This window comes from Castor canadensis, chromosome 8, assembly GCF_047511655.1.
Source record: "Castor canadensis chromosome 8, mCasCan1.hap1v2, whole genome shotgun sequence".
Taxonomy (NCBI): Eukaryota; Metazoa; Chordata; class Mammalia; order Rodentia; family Castoridae; genus Castor; species Castor canadensis.
Genome location: NC_133393.1, coordinates 86,072,709 through 86,090,228, shown reverse-complemented (window position 1 = coordinate 86,090,228; position 17,520 = coordinate 86,072,709). Strand labels below are relative to the sequence as shown.

At 42.2% G+C, this 17,520-nt stretch overlaps 1 protein-coding gene, 1 long non-coding RNA gene and 1 other non-coding gene across 4 annotated transcripts; 1 reads left to right on the top strand and 2 right to left on the bottom strand.

The window, feature by feature from the left end:
• Positions 1-6,178: 6,178 nt before the first annotated feature.
• On the bottom strand, positions 6,179-13,135 carry LOC109690216 (uncharacterized). Of its 2 annotated transcripts, XR_012450834.1 has the most exons (4): positions 12,883-13,135; positions 11,187-11,297; positions 6,475-6,526; positions 6,179-6,371 (listed from the first exon to the last, which is right to left on the bottom strand). It is a non-coding gene; the product is annotated as an uncharacterized lncRNA (long non-coding RNA). The 2 variants fall into 2 exon arrangements; XR_002212771.2 differs by lacking the exon at positions 6,475-6,526 and having other exon boundaries at positions 12,883-13,123.
• Positions 9,830-9,991, bottom strand: LOC141425963 (U1 spliceosomal RNA). Its single transcript, XR_012451089.1, has one exon. It is a non-coding gene; the product is annotated as a U1 spliceosomal RNA (small nuclear RNA).
• Positions 13,136-13,203: 68 nt separating the features above from the next.
• On the top strand, positions 13,204-17,008 carry LOC109690215 (tubulin alpha-1B chain). The gene is made up of 4 exons (XM_020169435.2): positions 13,204-13,364; positions 14,769-14,991; positions 15,124-15,272; positions 15,699-17,008. The coding sequence occupies exons 1-4, from the start codon at positions 13,362-13,364 to the stop codon at positions 16,677-16,679; spliced, it is 1,356 nt and encodes a 451-aa protein (XP_020025024.2). The 5' UTR covers positions 13,204-13,361; the 3' UTR covers positions 16,680-17,008.
• Positions 17,009-17,520: the final 512 nt, after the last annotated feature.

Sequence of the window (17,520 nt, the reverse complement as noted above, 5' to 3'; positions counted from 1 at the left end):
TATGTTCATGTGTATATTCTTTTGTGAAGACTTGCAGTCTAGTAATCAAATATTACCTAAACTTGCTTCAAAGCAGAAGAGAGAATGTCCAATAAATTCTCATGTTTTTACCTTAGGTTGTCCTTCCCATTAAATTGTTAAAAGCAGGGCTAAGGGTGTAGATTAGTGGTAGGACACTCACCTGGCATGAAAGAGGCCCTGAGTTCAATCTCTGGCATCATATAAAAAAATTTGCTAAAGCATTTAACCACCAATTTCAACAGTTATAATGTATTATTATATTTTATCATAGGACAAAAGAATATGATTGTAAATACACTGCTGATATCTACCAAGAACATATTTAGGGTCTAGAGGTGTGGCTCAAGTAGAGTGCCTGCCTAGCAAGGACAAGGCCCTGAGTTCAAACCTTAGTACCATCTAAACAAACAAACAACCCCCCCCCCACACACATACATTTATAAAAAGAATACTTAAGAGAGATGTCCTAAAGAATTTTCAGTACTTCATTTCTCCACATTAGTGGTTCTAAATGTTTTGGGGAATCTGATGGAAATAGTATATTCTCTGTTCAGATGTGAGTCTAAGCCCTTTTTAAATTATCTATTGCTATGTAACCAACTACCCCAGAATTTATTGGCTTAAAATAATTGTCATTTGTCATGACTCCATATATTGTAATCTGGCTTATTCATGCGGCTGTGTTCCTCTGGAGCTCAGCTGGGGATGGGATGTCAAGTATGGCAAGCATCTGTGGCCTTTATGCTGGTTATTGAATAAGGTGCAGTGACTCTTTTCCACATGACCTCTCTTTCTCTCTGCATGGTCTTTTATCCATAGTTAATCTAGCTAGAGCTTCTTTACGTGGTGGCTTGCTTTTAAAAGAATAAAAACAAAGCTACCAGGCTTCTTAAAGGCTTGACCTAGATCTGGCACAGCCTCACTTCTGCCACATTCTATTAGTCAAAACCACCACAAGGCCTGTTTGGATTTAAGGAGAGGGGAATAGAGTCTACCTCTATGGATGAAGTAGAATGTAATTTCAGGACTGAGAAAAATGGTTAGCAGTTATCTTCAGAGAAAATCTTTCAAGAGCATATTCACACAGAATTTATTAATTTTTGGTGGAACTGAGGTTTGAAATCAGGTCTTTGCGCTTCCAATGCAGACACTCTACCACTTGAGCCACACTCCAGTCCATTTTTCTCTGGTTATTTTGGAGACAGTCTCATGAACTATTCACCTGGGCTATCCTGGAAACTCGGGCTATCCTGGAAACTCGATCCTCCTTATCTCAGCCTCCTAAGTAGCTAGGATTATAGGCATGAACCATCAATGCTCGGATCCCAGAATTTATTTTTGTGGGTGGTGCTGGGGATTGAACCCAGGGCCTTGTTTTTGATAAGCAAGTGTTCTAGCACTGAACTACATCCTGAGCCCCAGATTTACACAGAATTTTGCATACAACTTCAGGGAGTTCACAAACCCATGAAAACCATCTGTGAAGTACTCTATACTGAACCCTGGATTAAGAACCTCTGGTTTAAAATATAAACTAAGTGGGATTTATCCCAGGAGTGCAAGGTTGGTTTCATATTCAAGAGGAAATTAATCCAATTCACTATATTAATAGAATGAAGGAGAAAACAATATGATCACCTTAATATACATATGCAGAAAAATAATTTGACACAATCCAATGTCCATTTACTAAAAACAACCCTCTCAGCAAAGTAGGAGCAGAAGCGGAGAACTTCCTTTAACCTAATAGAAGGCATCTATGAAAACTGACAGCTAGACCAGGTGCCAGTGACTAACACCCTAGCAACTCAGGAGGCAGAGATCAGGAGGATTGTGGTTTGAGGTTAGTCTGGGCAAATAGTTTCCCTACCTGGAAAAGACCCAACACAAAATAGGGCTAGTGGAGTGGCTCAAGTGGTAGAGTGCCTGCCTAGCAAGAATAAGGTCCTGAGTACAAATCCCAGTACTTCCCCGCCTCAAAAGAGGAAAAACAACACAAAATATGGCTGGTAGAGTGGCTCAGCAGTAGGAGAGGCCCTGAGTTCAAACCTTGGTGCTGCCAAAAAAATTAAAATAAAATTAATCCTATCATCCCATACACGGTTGGTGGGAGTTAAACTTCACATTACAATTTAGCAGTACACTGGAAGAATAATCACTATAACCAAATTTTTTATACTGGATATGCAATGATAGCTGGGTGCTGGTGGCTCACATCTGTAATTCTACCTACTTGGGAGGCTGAGACTGGGAGGACTACAGTTCAAAGCCAGCCTGGACAAGTTCTTCATGAGACCTTATTTCCAAAATAACCAGAGCAAAATGTACTGGAAGTTTTGCTCAGGTGTAGTGTGACATCCTGAGCTCAAATCACCAAAAGAAAAAAAAAAAGAAAGAAAAAAGATATGTAATGATGATTCAGCATTAGGAACTCTTTCAAAATATTCATCATGGGCTGAGCGCTAGTGGCTCAGGCCTGTAATCCTAGCTGCTCAGAAGGCAGAGATCAGGAGGATCACAGTTCAAAGTCAGCCTGGGCAAATAGTTCATGAGACTCTATCTTGAAGAACCCTTCACAAAAAATAGGGCTGATGAGTGGCTCAAGGTGAAGGCCCTGAGTTCAAGCCCCAGTACCACAAAAAAAAAAAAAAAATATATATATATATATTCAATATATATATATTCAATATATATATATATATATATTCAATATATATATATATTCAAGGAGAAAAATCAAACGTTAATCTCTAAATATTGCTGAAAATGTTTAATACAATTCAACATCCATTCTAGTATAAATCATAATACAGATGTCCTATATACTTTGAATATATTAAGAAAAAAATTTTTTTAAAATGTCTCAAGACCAAAAGCTACATTCCAATTAAAGATAGGAAAAATGAGGCTGGCAGAGTGGCTCAAGTGATGAGTGCCTTCCTAGCAAGCATGGGGCCCTGTTCAAATCCCAGTGCCACCAAGATAAAAAAACAAAAAGAGGAAAAATGGTAAGATGAGCACCAGGGCTACTATTATGACTCTGCTTTTTCATATGAAGGAAATAATACATACAAGAGAATTATAAGACATATGATGGTCTCAGAATAAAATACATCTTTATAGTCAGCCTCACACTTGCTACGCAGGCGGCTCTACCACTTAAGCCACTCCACCACCCCTACAGTCAGGTTTTAAAAATATTTTGATTATCCCAAAATTCTTCTGATCGTGTATCTGTTGTTAATTTTGATTTTTCTTTTTTTTCTTTTTTTGTGGTACTGGGGTTTGAACTCAGGGCCTCATGCGGACTAGGCTAGCACTCTTATCAATTGAGCCACTCCACCAGCCCAATTTTGATTTTTCTAGCAGAAAAATTATTTTTCTAGCAGAAACATAACTAAAGGCAAACAGCTGGGGGTGTGGCTCAAGTGTAGAATGCCTGCCTAGCAATTGTGAGGCCCTAAATTCAAACCCCAGTACTGTCAAAAAAAAATAAAAAAGATACTCAAATGACTAATAAGCAGATGAAAAGATGCTCAACCGCATAGGGAAATTTAAATCAAAACTACAATGAGGTATCACCTCATCTCCTCAAAATGGCTTCTACTAAAAAGAAATAGCCAGGCATGCCAACACATGCTTGTAATCACAGCAGAAAGGTTAGCCTGAGCTACATAGTGAGACCCTGTCTTGAAAAAGATTATGTATCTTCTTTGGAAAACAATGATGGTGCCTCAAAATCTTAAAAATAGAACTACCGAATTATTCAGCAATTTCACTACTAGGTATAACCCCCCCCAAAACTGAAAGGAGGGTCTAAAATATTTGCACACCCATATTCATAGCAGTATAATTAATAACCAGAAGGTGGAAGCTACTCACATGTGACTGAATATGTGAATGGGCTGGGAATTGAACCCAGGGCCTTATACATAATAAGCAAGCACTCTACCCCCTGAGTTACCCCCTACGATGGAAGTGTATTCATTCTTTAAAAGGAAGTACATTTTGATATATGCTGCAACATGAGTTAACTTTGAGGACATTATGCTAAGAAAAATAAGCTTGCTTCAAAAAAGACAAATACTATATGATTCTACTTACAGGGAGTTCTAAGAATACTCAAATTCATTGAGAAAATATAATAGTGATTGCCAGGGATGTGGAGAGAGGGGTGGAGAGTTGTTTAATAGGTATTTTTGTTTTTGTTTTTTGGTGGCACTAGAGTTTGAACTCAGGGCCTTGCATTTGCCAGGCAAGCACTCTAACACTTGAGCCATACCTCTAGCCCAATAGGTAATTTTTGCAAATTGGAAAGAATTTTGGAAATTTGCTGCATAACAATGTGAATGTACTTAACCCTACTGAAATGTATGCTTAAAAAGTGGTTGAGCTGGGTGCCAGTGGCTCAGGTCTGTAATCCTAGCTACCCAGGAGGCGGAAATCAGGATGATCAAGGTTTGAAGCCAGCCCAGCCAAATAGTTTGTGAGACACTATCTTGAAAAACCCTTCACAAAAACAGGGCTGGTGAAGTGGTTCAAGGTGAAGGCCCTGAGTTCAAACCCTAGTACCACCAAAAAAAAACTAGGGTTTGAACTCAAGGCCTCACACTTGCTAAGCATTCACTCTGCCATTTGAGCCACTTTGCCAGCCCTTTTTTGTGTTGGATTTTTTCAAAATAGGGTCTCTCCAACTGTTTGCCCGGTTGGCTTTGAACCTCCATCTTCTGAACTCTGCCTGCTGAGTACCTAGAATTACAGACATGAGCCACCAGCACCTGGCTGTTTGTTTTAATTGTTTTGTTTTGTCTTGTTTGAGATAGGGTCTTGGCTACGTAGCCCAGGCTGGCCTTGAACTTGACGTTTTCCTTCCTTAACCAGGAATGCAGTTTTGAGGCCAGCCAGAGCAAAAAGTTTGTGGGAGGCCATCTCACCCAGTGGCTGGCCTGATGGCCAGAGCCAGTCTAGCCAGCTAGGTAGGAAAGCACAAATTAGGAGGATCATGGTCCAGGGAAGTCAAGGGCATAAAGTAAGATCCTATCCCCCCAAAAAAACTAATGCAGCCTGGCATTGGTAATATGGGAAGATATCTACAATATACAAATAAGTGAAAAAAAAAAAGTGAAAAAAGCAAGATACAGCAAGATACAGGACAGCACGCATTATAACTTGCTACCTTTTGTGTATTACAAAAGGATAAAATAATAGACTGACCAATTAGTATTTGTTTATACTTTCATAAAAAAAAAAAAACTCTGAAAGAATTCACTAAAATAAAGCTTATTTATAAGGGTAATAGGGAGGAATGTGATAAGTAAGCATTAGGGAAGGTAAAACTTCCCAATATGTATCTTTTGCCTCTGGTGAATTTTTTATCTTTTTGAAATCTACATGTGGGCTTGTGGTGTACGTCAGTGGCAGAGCAGCACATGCTTAGCAAGCGCAAGGCCCTGGGTTTGACTCTCAGCACCGGAGAAAATGGTTTAAGTTTTGCTTTCAAGTTTATTATTTTTATTAATTACATAATAGTATAAATACATTCAGCTATTCAATTGTCTTCTCAGTGACTCTACGCTACCTTGTATTCTATTTCACAAAGTGGCCTACTAGCTTTAACAAAAGACCAATCTTGGGACTGCTGGCATGGCTCAAGTGGTACAGCACTCGTCTAGCAAGTGCAAGACCTGAGTTCAATCCCCAGTACCACCACAAAAGAAAAAAAAAATCAATCTTGGTTAAATTCAATTCTCTTTCTTTGGCAGTACTGAGGTTTGATATTTCATACTTTTTATCTGAGTACTGAACCTGACTAGACAAAAACATAACCACAACCGATCTCATTTTATATTTACAACCACAAATATCTAAAAGATCTACTATGCCTTCAGCAATATCTAGAAATTCTACTACATGTCCCTAATTAATTCACTCTCCCAATCATAGACTATTGCACATACTTTCTCTCCTCCAATTTCCCACACTCCCTATCCAATCCTTAAATTTATCTAATGACATCCCCCTCCCCATTTCACTAAGTGGAAAAAGAAAACAAATAATAAGAAAACCTATAAGGTCCCACATCAAATGAATTTCAATCAGCTGTAAATAAGAGATACCCCCCACTACACACACATACACACACACACACACACACAACTAATGTGACTAAACTAATTGTTTTATTTTCCCCCATTATGAGAAATCCAGAGGTAGGCAATCCAGGGGTTGTGTGGCATCTCTCTGATGTCATCTGGGACCTAGATTTTATCTTCTTCCATTTTTAGCAAATAGAGTAAAGTCACTTTATTGTCATAGATAGTTGCTAGAAGTCCAGCCATCCCCTCCACATTCTAGGTAAGAAAAAGAAAAAAGGCAAAAGTATATGCCAGATCAGTCAATCGTGTTTTAGAAACTTTCTGATAAGCACTACCAAACGTGTAACTAAGAACTTACCAGAACGTAGTCACATGAATGTCCATTGGAACAGAAGCTGAGCATCCTACTCCTAATAAAACCACAGTTCTATTATTAAAGCAGAGGAAAAGAATGAAGAATAATTACCTAATTTTTTTTTTTTACTTTAATGGAGCAGGGGAGACAAAGTAATCAAGAGAAATCTCAAATTTCATCAGCAAATCTGTTAACCTAAAGATACAGTCATACTCTGGCTTCTTCTGAGGGTCAGCAGATGACTCCCTTCCAGGAGTCAGTGGGTTATGCTTCTTTCCAAGGCTGACCTTGGAAAGGTGCGTCTCTCATGAAAGCACTCCATTCAGGCTTTCATCCATCCCTACTGCTCTACTGAAGCTACTGACCCCCAGATCACCAGTGACTCCACATTGCCAAATCTAATAGCCAGTTCTCAGACCCCATCTCAGCCTTCCAGAAGGCATAGCTATCACCAGCCCTTGCTTGAAACACTCTTGATTTTGTTTCCAGAACACCACACTCATTATTAGTATTATTGTTATTATTTTTAGTAACACCACAGGCTGTTCCTTTTCACTACTGGATACTCTTCCTAATCTTCCTCCTTCCCTCCCTTCCTTCAGGGTAATGTCAATTGACTTGAACATAGGGCCTCATACTTGCTAGGCAAGTTCTTACCACTTTGAGTTATGCCTCCAGCTCTTGTTTGTTTTGCGGTACTGGGGTTTGAACTCAGGGCCTACACTTTGAGCCCTTTTTAGTGATGGGTTTTTTCAAGGTAGGGTCTCAGGAACTATTTGCCTGAGCAGGCTTCAAACTGCAATCCTCTGATCTCTGCCTCCTGAGTAGCTGGGATTACAGGTATAAGCCCCTATGCCTGGCTTTTTTTTTTTTTTTTAATAGGATTTTGCTATGTAGATCAGGCTGGCCTCAAACTCAAGATCCTCCTGCCTTTATATCCCCCATATTGTGGAAATAGGCCAGCAACACAAGGCCCAGGCCCAGCTTCCTTCTTCTACCCCTAACTTCCTATGGTTTACTGTCACAAAGGTCAGAGAAATCCCTTTAAAATTTACAGTAGAACATGTCACACTTTTGCTCAAAATTAATGCTTCCAATCATTTTTAAAAAATGGTCTTTCTACAGCTAATAAGACAATCACTTGATTACTTGATCTAGAAACTGGTTACCTTCCTGATCTCATTTTGTTAACACTCTTCCCCTCATTCTGCTCTGACCTTCTTGACATTGCTTTTAAAGTTCAGGATATAATAATCTTGGAAGTCATCACTCTATCCTAACAATAAGTAAAAAGCTGAACAAACAGAAAAATCAAAACTCTTTTTAGATCTGTAAGAGAGGTAAGGTCAAAGAAGTGAGGGAGAAAGATTTTCTAAGACTTTTAAGACTTTTTTAAAAATCATTTTTACATTTATTCACATTTGTATATACTGTTTGAGTCACCTCCCCCCCCACCCAAGACTTTCTTAAATAAAAATCGGAGGAATTCATCACCAGTAAACCTACTTTAAAAGAAATTGGCCATGTGTGGTGGCGCATACCTGTAACCCCAGCTACTTCGAAAGCAGAGATAGGAGGATCTGTGTCATGCCTAGCCCTGAGCAAAAGTATGAGCTTCTATCTGAAAAACAAATTAAAAAAAGGAGGACGCATGGCTCAAGTGGTAGAGCGTGTACCTAGCAAGCATGAGGTCCTGTTCAGCACCCAATAAGGTGAGAGCTATGATATACATGAAGAAAGGAAAAGCATCATAGGAGTAAGTGGAGGTAAATTAAAACTTACAGTTGTCTTCTGTTTTTTTTTTTTTTTTTGGTACTAGTGTTGAACTCAGGGCTTTAAACTTGCTAAGCAGGTGTGCTACCATTTGAACCATGCCACTAGTTCTTTTTGTGTTTGGGTATTTTTGAGATAGGATCTCATTTTTAAAACATTTTGTATTAGAATATATTCATTGTACAGGGGGACTCATAGTGACAATTCCAATTAGGCTTATACTGTACATTAGTTATATTACCCTCATTTTCTCTTTACCTTAACCCCAAGACAGGATTTCATTTTACGCCTGGGCCTGCCTAGACCATGACGCTCTTATTCATGCTTCTCAGCACTCTGGACATGACATGTGTAAACCACCATACCCAACCATTAGTTGAGATGAAGTCTCTCAACCTTTTTGCCAGGGCTAGCCTTGAACCATGATCCTCCTGATCTCACCTTCCCAAACTAGGATCATAGGCTTAAGCCACTGTGCCTGGCCCTGTCTCGCTCTTTTTTTTTTTTTTTTGTGGTAGTCGGGGTTGAACTCAGGCCTCAAGCTTGCTAAGCAAGTGCTTACCACTTGAGCCATGTCTCAGCTGTCTCAGCCCCACCTCCGCATCCTCCCTTGTTGGGATTGAACCGAGGCCCTTTCACGTGCCAGGCAAGTGCTCTACCACTAAGCTAACATCCTCAGCCTATCTTTATTCTTAATTGACCTAACAGTTATACTTCTAAATAATAACTGCAACACTGTATTGGATTATGCATATGTTATAGTCTGGACCTGAAGTGTCTCCCAAAGGCTCATGTATTAAAGTCTTGGTCCCCAGCTGATAGTGCTATTAGAAGGGGTAGAACATTTAGGAGGTGGGGCCTAGTGGAAGCTAGGTCGCTGGGGGGGTGGGAGGGCTACCCTTGAGTGAGATATCGCGACCCAGGACCCTTCCTCTCTTTCTGTCTCTGCACCTGAGCTGCCATGATGTCAGCAGCTTTGTTTCATCATGCACTCCCTGATATGATGTTCTGCCTCAGGCACAAAGTGATGGGACCTAAGCAATCATGGGCTACAACATCTGAAATCAAGAGTCAAAACAAATTTTTCCTTTTTTTTTTTTTTTTTTTTGTGGTAATGGGGTTTGAATTCAAGGCCTACACCTTCAGCCACTCCACCAGCCCTTTTTTATTGTGATGGGTTTTTTTGAAATAAGGTCTCATTAACTATTTGCTCAGGCAGAGTTTGAACTGCAATCCTCCCGATCTCTGCCTCCTAAGTAGCTGGGATTACAGGCATGAGCCACTGATACCCAGCAATCTCTCCTTTTCCTTAAGTTGATTATCTCAGGTTTTTATCACAATTACAGAAAGCTGACTAACACAGTGTGATTATGTATAAATAAATGAATAACAGCAATGACATAAAGGACAAGGGGTAGGAATTAAGTTTATTTTGTTATTATAAGACACTTGCACTACCCATAAGGCAGTGTAATATGGATGGTGGTTTGTTTGGATCTTTTTGCACCTATTGGGCCTTGCATTCAGGGCTTTGCATTTGCTAAACAGGTGTTCCAAGTATACTGTTTTGTTTTGTTTTTTTACAGGGGAGAGTGCCATTGCAATCTCCAACTACCACAAATTATGCAGTCAAGTTTCCCACATTTAGGGAAATTGCAGGGGTCAGCACATCTGGAGTGTAATGGATAAGCCTTACCCTGGGAAAACCATCTTGGTGATCATGGTATCTCCCCTGCCAGGTAAATATTAGTATACTGTTTTTTTGAAGGTGGTCTTGAACTCTTTGTAAATGTATATTGCAAACTCTGGGAAGACCACTAAAAAATGCTATGGAAGCCAGGCATGGTGGTACATGCCTAAAATACAAGCCTTAGGAGGCTAAGGCTGGAGGATTTAGAAGTTCAAGTCTGGCCCGGGCTACATAGTTCTAAGCCAGTCTGGCCTGCAAATTGAGACCGTCTCAAAAAAAATAGCTGTGTGTGGTGGTACAGGCCTAAATGTAGCACTCAAGAGGTTGAGGCAGGAGGATCATGAGTTCAGGGCAGTCAGGACTACATAGTGAAACTGTGTCTCAAAAAAAAAAAAAAAGAAAAGGAAGGAAGGAAAGCAAGCTAAGGAGAAAAAATGGAATTATAAAATCTGCAATTAAAATCACAAAAGGTGGGCTGGTGAAGTGGCTCAAATGATATAATGCCTGCCTAGTAACTGTGAGGCCCTGAGTTCAAACCTCAGTATTGCCAAAAAAAAAAGTAAATAAATATACAAATGAGGTACTTTCAGATTCTATAAAGCTGTGAAAAAACAGGGTGCTTAAAAAGCAATGGGAGCCAGGCGTTGGTGGCTCATGCCTGGCCTGTAATTCTAGCTATTCAGGAAGCAGAGATCAGGAGGATTGCAGTTTGAAGACAGCCCAGGCAAATCGTTTGTAAGACCCTCTCTTGAAAAAACCCTTCACAAAAAAGGGCTGGTGGAGTGGCTCAAGGTGTAGGCCCTGAGTTCAAACCCTAGTACCCCCTCAACCTCCGAAAAAAAAAGCAATGGGCATAGTTTGAAGATAAAACTAACAAAATTTTTTAATGGGATAGAATGTATGCAGAAAAGATGATGATTTTAAGTTAATGATTCATTCATAAATGAAATTCAAAAAAGTTAATTAAGAATCTAGAGTCATATCATTATTAACTAAGTTTGAATTAAATCTAGTGCTATTTGCCACCGAGGCCAATTTTCTTTCCCCTATATCATTTGTGGAAAAAGAATATGAAATGGCATGTATAAATTATAACACTGGGATAAATAAGAATAAAGTCTAAATATTTATAAATAGTTGATGCTTTTTTTTTTTTTGGTCTTTCCATGTAGAGCTGATGAAATGAACAAAATATTTTATGAACTTTTGTGTCTAAAACCACAATATATAACTATCAAAAGCAGTTACTTACAATTAGAACAGTAGCAAATGGCCATATTATGTAGCAAAGATGGGAGTGACTCAAATTCCAACACTGGGCTTCCCCACTGCACCAAAGACTCAAAGCAAATATTTACAGGCACTGAAAGAATCCAGCAAAAGAAAGAGTAAGTAATTGATTAAAATGTTACATCATTGGATAATACTGTGTTTATCTTATCTAGATAACTACTATTTGATTTAAACATAAGATGATTATAAGCAAAGACCCGTGTAGGTTTTAATATGAGTAAAGAAGAAAAAAAAGTCAACTCATCCTTTCAGGCACTAAAGAGAAAGCAAAATAAACTATCATTATTGAATATTTTTCTGGCATAAAGATTCCAGAGTAGATTATATTTCAAGGTTTCCTTTAGTTCTACTACTCTACAAAATCTGATGTATCATCAGGGACCTAAATCTCTCTATATACATACTTCCTCATTCACAACAGGAAAATACACAGATAACAAGACTAGCAAAGCTAATGGTTTTAGGAAGGTATCTGGGGAGACATATAGGCCCACAGGAACAAATGCCTGCAGTGAAAGCTGATATTCTGCAGAGCCAGGAGGAGGGAGGTGCCTGCGTTCAAATGGCTTTCATGCAGAGCAGACAGCAAAATGGAGTTCAGCAGGGTGGTTCCCTAACATTCCTTCTTCCAGGTAAGGCAAACTAAGTATTATCAATCTACTTTTAAGAGTAATAAAGGGGAAAAAAAGAATAAGAAAGAAAAATATTCAAATATGATCCTGCCCCTCCCACCCAGTTTGGAAAATGTGAACAAACATTTGGATTTTGACTCAAAAACCTTTTAACAGGACTGCAAAAAATACTCAAAAGTAAATAAAAACCTCCTTGGTTTTGTGCCAGATAGCTAGCTAACACACACACACACACACACCCCTTTACAAAATGCACACGTATATTAACAATGTAATTTGCTCTGTGTCTGAAACAATGCATAAAGGCTTTGCTAAGTCTGAGTAAAGCAACAAGCAAACATGAGTTCTGTCTTATATTTACCTTTTTGTTACTCTTACACTATCACTGGGAAGTCATTTCCACAGTTTAGTAACAGCAGTAGATTTCTGCTAGGGGAATTTTAAACTTTGGCCCTAAGCACCCATGCACTTCCAAGGTCAACAGTGTAGTTTATAGTCCTAGAACAGATTTTCTGGGGGGCGTGGGAAAGGGTCAGTCTGTTCACTATAATCTGATCATCCTAGCACTAAACTGTAACCAACTGATCTATCTACCTTGACACAATGTCAGCCTTTTTGAGAAAACTCTAGGTGGTACAAAGAATCCCTACTTCCTAAGATCCTTCAATGTGAAACAATGTACTTCCTCCTTGCTCAAATTTCTCTTTTCAACTCAGCTACTATTTGAAACATTGTTCTTAAATCTTTTTTTTTTTTTTTTTGAAAGCCCCTAACTAAGAGCTGTTCCATAAAACTGGTGGCTTGGGGTTAAAGATGGGGACTACTCTGTTCTTTTAATAGCCTCAACGTTCACTGCTTAGGTACTGCTGTTCGACTGATTGAAATACTAGCTGCTTCCAGAACCCAGTACCTTGGAGTTTCGAGAACAAGTCATTTATTCGGTTTTCTGAAGCTCGCACCCTCCACCTTTCAGAATGAACTGCCTTTAAGGGGAGTGGGAAAAGGAAAAGGCAAAAAACTCACAAAGTGTGCAACATGAAAATACTCAGCTGCGCTACCGGGACCAAAGGTTTCAGCGCTTTAAGGTGCGTCATCTTTCGAACTGCAGGGACCTCTCGAGTGCTGGGGTTCGTCCACCTTGAGACGCGTTTCCCGTCCCACCCCACATCCGCCGGTCCTGGGCGACCATGCGGCGCGCGCCCCTTGGGCCGCAGTCTGCAGCAGTGCGCGCGGCCCGCAGGCCGGCGAGGGAGGGGGCTCCGGGCGCCGCGCCCGCCTCTGCGGCGGCCAGGCAGGGCGCGGAATGGCCGGGCCGGGCCGGGGGAGGGACCCGAAGCCACCGCGCCGCCCGGACAGCCCGCCCCTTCCCAGCCGCTACTTAAGAGGCTCCCGCGTCGCCTCCGCCCCAGTGCGTTACTTACCTCGACTCTTAGCTTGTCGGGGACGGTAACCGGGACTTAGCGTCTGTTCCTGTCGTCCTCGCCTCCTAATCCGTAGCCATCATGGTGAGTGGGTAGCGCGCAGCACCCGGCCGCGTTTGGGAAAACGGGGAAGAACGAACCAGACAGGCGCGGGGGCACCTCTTGATAAGGGAAGGGACCAACACTATCCTTTGGGAAAGCAAAAGGACGGAGGGAGTAGGGGAGGTTCAGGTTTGCGGAGAATAGCAGGGATCCGGGTAAAGGGGGAGCTGCGGGGTTTCTTGTGGTCTTAGAGAGATGGAGCGCTGTTCGGCTCCACCTATCCGAACCCTCAGCACGAAGCCAGGCGCCGCGCCCTAAGACCCTGGATATTTCCCGCCCGCGCCCTTCCCCCCGCCATCCTCCCTTCAGCCGCGGGCGGGCGCGCGCACACTTTCCCCGCCCTCACTTCCTCCTGGGCGCGAAAAGCGGGGGCGGAAAGGGAGCGCGAGACAAAAGCGCACGCGCAACCGTTACCTTCCCGCGCTCGAGAGGCGGGAAATTGATACTGCAGTCGGCGCAGGCGCGATAAGGCTCTGCGGACTTTTGTCCGCAGGGTGTGTCTCCCGTTAACCTGAGCTTTACCTTTAGTGAAAGCGATCAGTGCGGAGAAGGGGCCTTTCTTGACAATTGCAAACTGTACCACAGTACATTAGAACGACTGCCCTCGGCAGCCCGGAGAAGCCACCTGTCTCCCTGCTGTGTTAGGAATTCGTGTGGAAACAGGTGTTGGCAGGGAAGGATTTTGAGGGAAAGGAAATCGGACCTTCAGCTAGATCTGGGCGGCTGATAATTCCCTGCTGGTCCTGGACAGATGTCGAGGTGCTGGGCTGAGCCTGTGCTTGCGGATAGGGAGGGTGGATGGACATAACGCCGAAGACGTGGCCTTTTGCGGTTTTCCGCAGCTGCGCGGCCCCGCCCAAAGCAGGGGAGGCCACTGGCAAACAACCGTTCATCCCATAATTGCCCATTCATCTAGTGTCGCAGAGCCCCGCCCCTTGTCCCTGCAGCCACATTTGCTCTGCTCTGGCCACGCGCTTCCTGTGCTAGGAGCTGTCGGGAAATCTGACCACCCAGTCTAGTGTGGGTTCTGCGGCCTGAGCAGTAGGTGGATGAATGGCCTTCCTATCTTTGTCTTCAGAGGAAGCTGTGACTAAGCACTCTTACAGGACTAAAGAGAGGCCTTCTCGATTTTAGGGGTGGGAGAAAAAAAAATAGCCATTCTCCATTTTAAGTTACCTTTTTAATTGTCCTTTTTGTTGTATGGATTTTGGTTTTTGTTTTTTTAGCGCTGAAGATTGAACCAAGGACAAGGGATCTACCCTTGAGCTTTAACCCCAGCTCCTTAAACTGTTTTTTATACTGGGAATTTGTTAAGATTAAGGTTCTGTGAGTGCTTTTTTGTGACTCAGATTAATTTGGGTCCTGAATTTGTTTCCCTTTCCACAGCGTGAGTGCATCTCCATCCACGTTGGCCAGGCCGGTGTCCAGATTGGCAATGCCTGCTGGGAGCTCTACTGCTTGGAACATGGCATCCAGCCTGATGGCCAGATGCCAAGTGACAAGACCATTGGGGGAGGAGATGACTCCTTCAACACCTTCTTCAGTGAGACAGGCGCTGGCAAGCATGTGCCCAGGGCAGTGTTTGTAGATCTGGAACCCACGGTCATTGGTGAGTTGACCTCAGTAACCCAAGGGGTTTCCCAAGGGTGCTGGGTAAGTGATGTGTCCTGGGGGCTCCTTGGTCCTTTAGGGTGGGGCAGGTTGTTAGTGATGGCTGACTCTTTTTCTGTTCCTTTTCCAGATGAAGTTCGCACAGGCACCTACCGCCAGCTCTTCCACCCTGAGCAGCTCATCACAGGCAAGGAAGATGCTGCCAATAACTATGCCCGTGGGCACTACACCATTGGCAAGGAGATCATTGACCTCGTCTTGGACCGAATTCGCAAGCTGGTATATTATTCTTCAGAATAAAGATAATGAGTATTAGAAAGACATTTGAAATATTGCTCTTTTTTTCAAACAAAGAATTGAAATGCAATAGTGAGAATGAATTTTTTTTCAAATTCAGCTAAAATGTAAACTATTTGGTATCATTTTGTTAATATTGAGGAATTTTAAATCAAATGCTAAGTATTCCAAGAAGGTGTGCCTTTTTTTTTTCCCCCAGTACTGGGGATTGAACTCAAGCCCTTGTGAATGTTATGCAAGCACTTTACCACTGAACTACATCCCTAACCCTCTACACTCTTTAAAAACCATTTGTCAAAATAAGATCTAAATCCTTGAACATATATGAAAAGTGAAAGTATGTTTACTATGACTGTATCACAAAACCATACACTTACCTTTATCTTTATCTCCTCTTTTCTTTTGCAGGCTGACCAGTGCACAGGTCTTCAGGGCTTCCTGGTTTTCCACAGCTTTGGTGGGGGAACGGGCTCTGGGTTCACCTCCCTGCTGATGGAACGTCTGTCCGTCGATTATGGCAAGAAGTCCAAGCTGGAGTTCTCCATTTACCCAGCCCCCCAGGTTTCCACAGCTGTAGTTGAGCCCTACAACTCCATCCTCACCACTCACACCACCCTGGAGCACTCTGATTGTGCCTTCATGGTAGACAATGAGGCCATCTATGACATCTGTCGTAGAAACCTCGACATTGAACGCCCCACCTACACCAACCTTAACCGCCTTATTAGCCAGATTGTGTCTTCCATCACTGCTTCCCTCAGATTTGATGGAGCCCTGAATGTTGACCTGACAGAATTCCAGACCAACCTGGTGCCCTACCCTCGCATCCACTTCCCCCTAGCCACATATGCCCCTGTCATCTCTGCTGAGAAAGCCTACCATGAACAGCTTTCTGTAGCAGAGATCACTAATGCTTGCTTTGAGCCAGCCAACCAGATGGTGAAATGTGACCCTCGCCATGGTAAATACATGGCTTGCTGCCTGTTGTACCGTGGTGATGTGGTTCCCAAAGATGTCAATGCTGCCATTGCCACCATCAAGACAAAGCGCAGCATCCAGTTTGTGGATTGGTGTCCCACTGGCTTCAAGGTTGGCATCAATTACCAGCCTCCCACTGTGGTACCTGGTGGAGACCTGGCCAAAGTACAGCGAGCTGTGTGCATGCTGAGCAACACCACAGCCATTGCTGAGGCCTGGGCTCGCCTGGACCACAAGTTTGATCTGATGTATGCCAAGCGTGCCTTTGTTCACTGGTACGTGGGTGAGGGGATGGAGGAAGGAGAGTTTTCTGAGGCCCGTGAGGACATGGCTGCCCTGGAGAAGGATTATGAGGAGGTTGGTGTGGATTCTGTTGAAGGAGAGGGTGAGGAGGAAGGAGAGGAATACTAATTAGCCATTCCTTTTGGCCCTGCAGCATGTCACACTCCCAGAACTTCAGCTTCAACATTAGCTGACAGGCACTAAGATTTTTGATTGTCTTTGCTCAACTGTGATCATGTCTTGTCTTTCCCCATGTGTACCTATATAATTTTTTTTTTCCATCATGTCTCAAAGTAAAGGCTTTAAGAAAAAAATGTCTCCTGTGCTTGCTCTAGTACTGCCTTGATCATTGCCATTCATCCTCAATGGGAATAGAGCTCCTGCAGCACAGAGGTAGATCTGTCTAGGTACCTCTGGAGTAAAAGCAGTGCTACTCTTTAGTCTTACACCTCACCATTTGCATAGGACACCTGGAAAAATTTTGGAAGTCATTCTGTGTGCAGCTCTTCAAGATTATGCTTGGGAGCAGGATAGCTCTGATGAAGCACAGGCCTGGAATCAATCCCTAGCACTATAGTTAGATGAAAGCATAGTTCAAGTGGTAGAATGCACAGGTCCTGGGTTCAGTCACCAGTACTGCAATAGTAACTAATGATTAGGTAGTTGGTAATGTGGAAGTTTTGAGTGTCCTGTTAATGACTGCTGTTTAAGGGCGCCTATCCTGTCAATTTTTTTTTAAATCTCACAATAATCCTTGAAAAATATTTCCGTGTTTCCAGCTCTTAAGAGGGTGGGAAGAACTTGCAGAACCAGAATTTATGGTGGCTAACAAGTCCTGTGAGGGAAGAAAGCCAAATACTTTTGTTCTTATTTTATTTACATATTTTTATAGAAAGACAAATGATGAAGAATAACCAAATGAGTTGATGGGAGAAGACTGATTTAAGAAGAGTCAACATTTGCAAATGTT

Bases quoted from the DNA above. Each gene is read 5' to 3' on its own strand.
- LOC109690215 (XM_020169435.2), top strand. The intron at 14,992-15,123 runs GTGAGTTGACCT...TTCCTTTTCCAG, and splicing joins TCTGGAACCCACGGTCATTG to ATGAAGTTCGCACAGGCACC. The intron at 15,273-15,698 runs GTATATTATTCT...TTTCTTTTGCAG, and splicing joins TGGACCGAATTCGCAAGCTG to GCTGACCAGTGCACAGGTCT.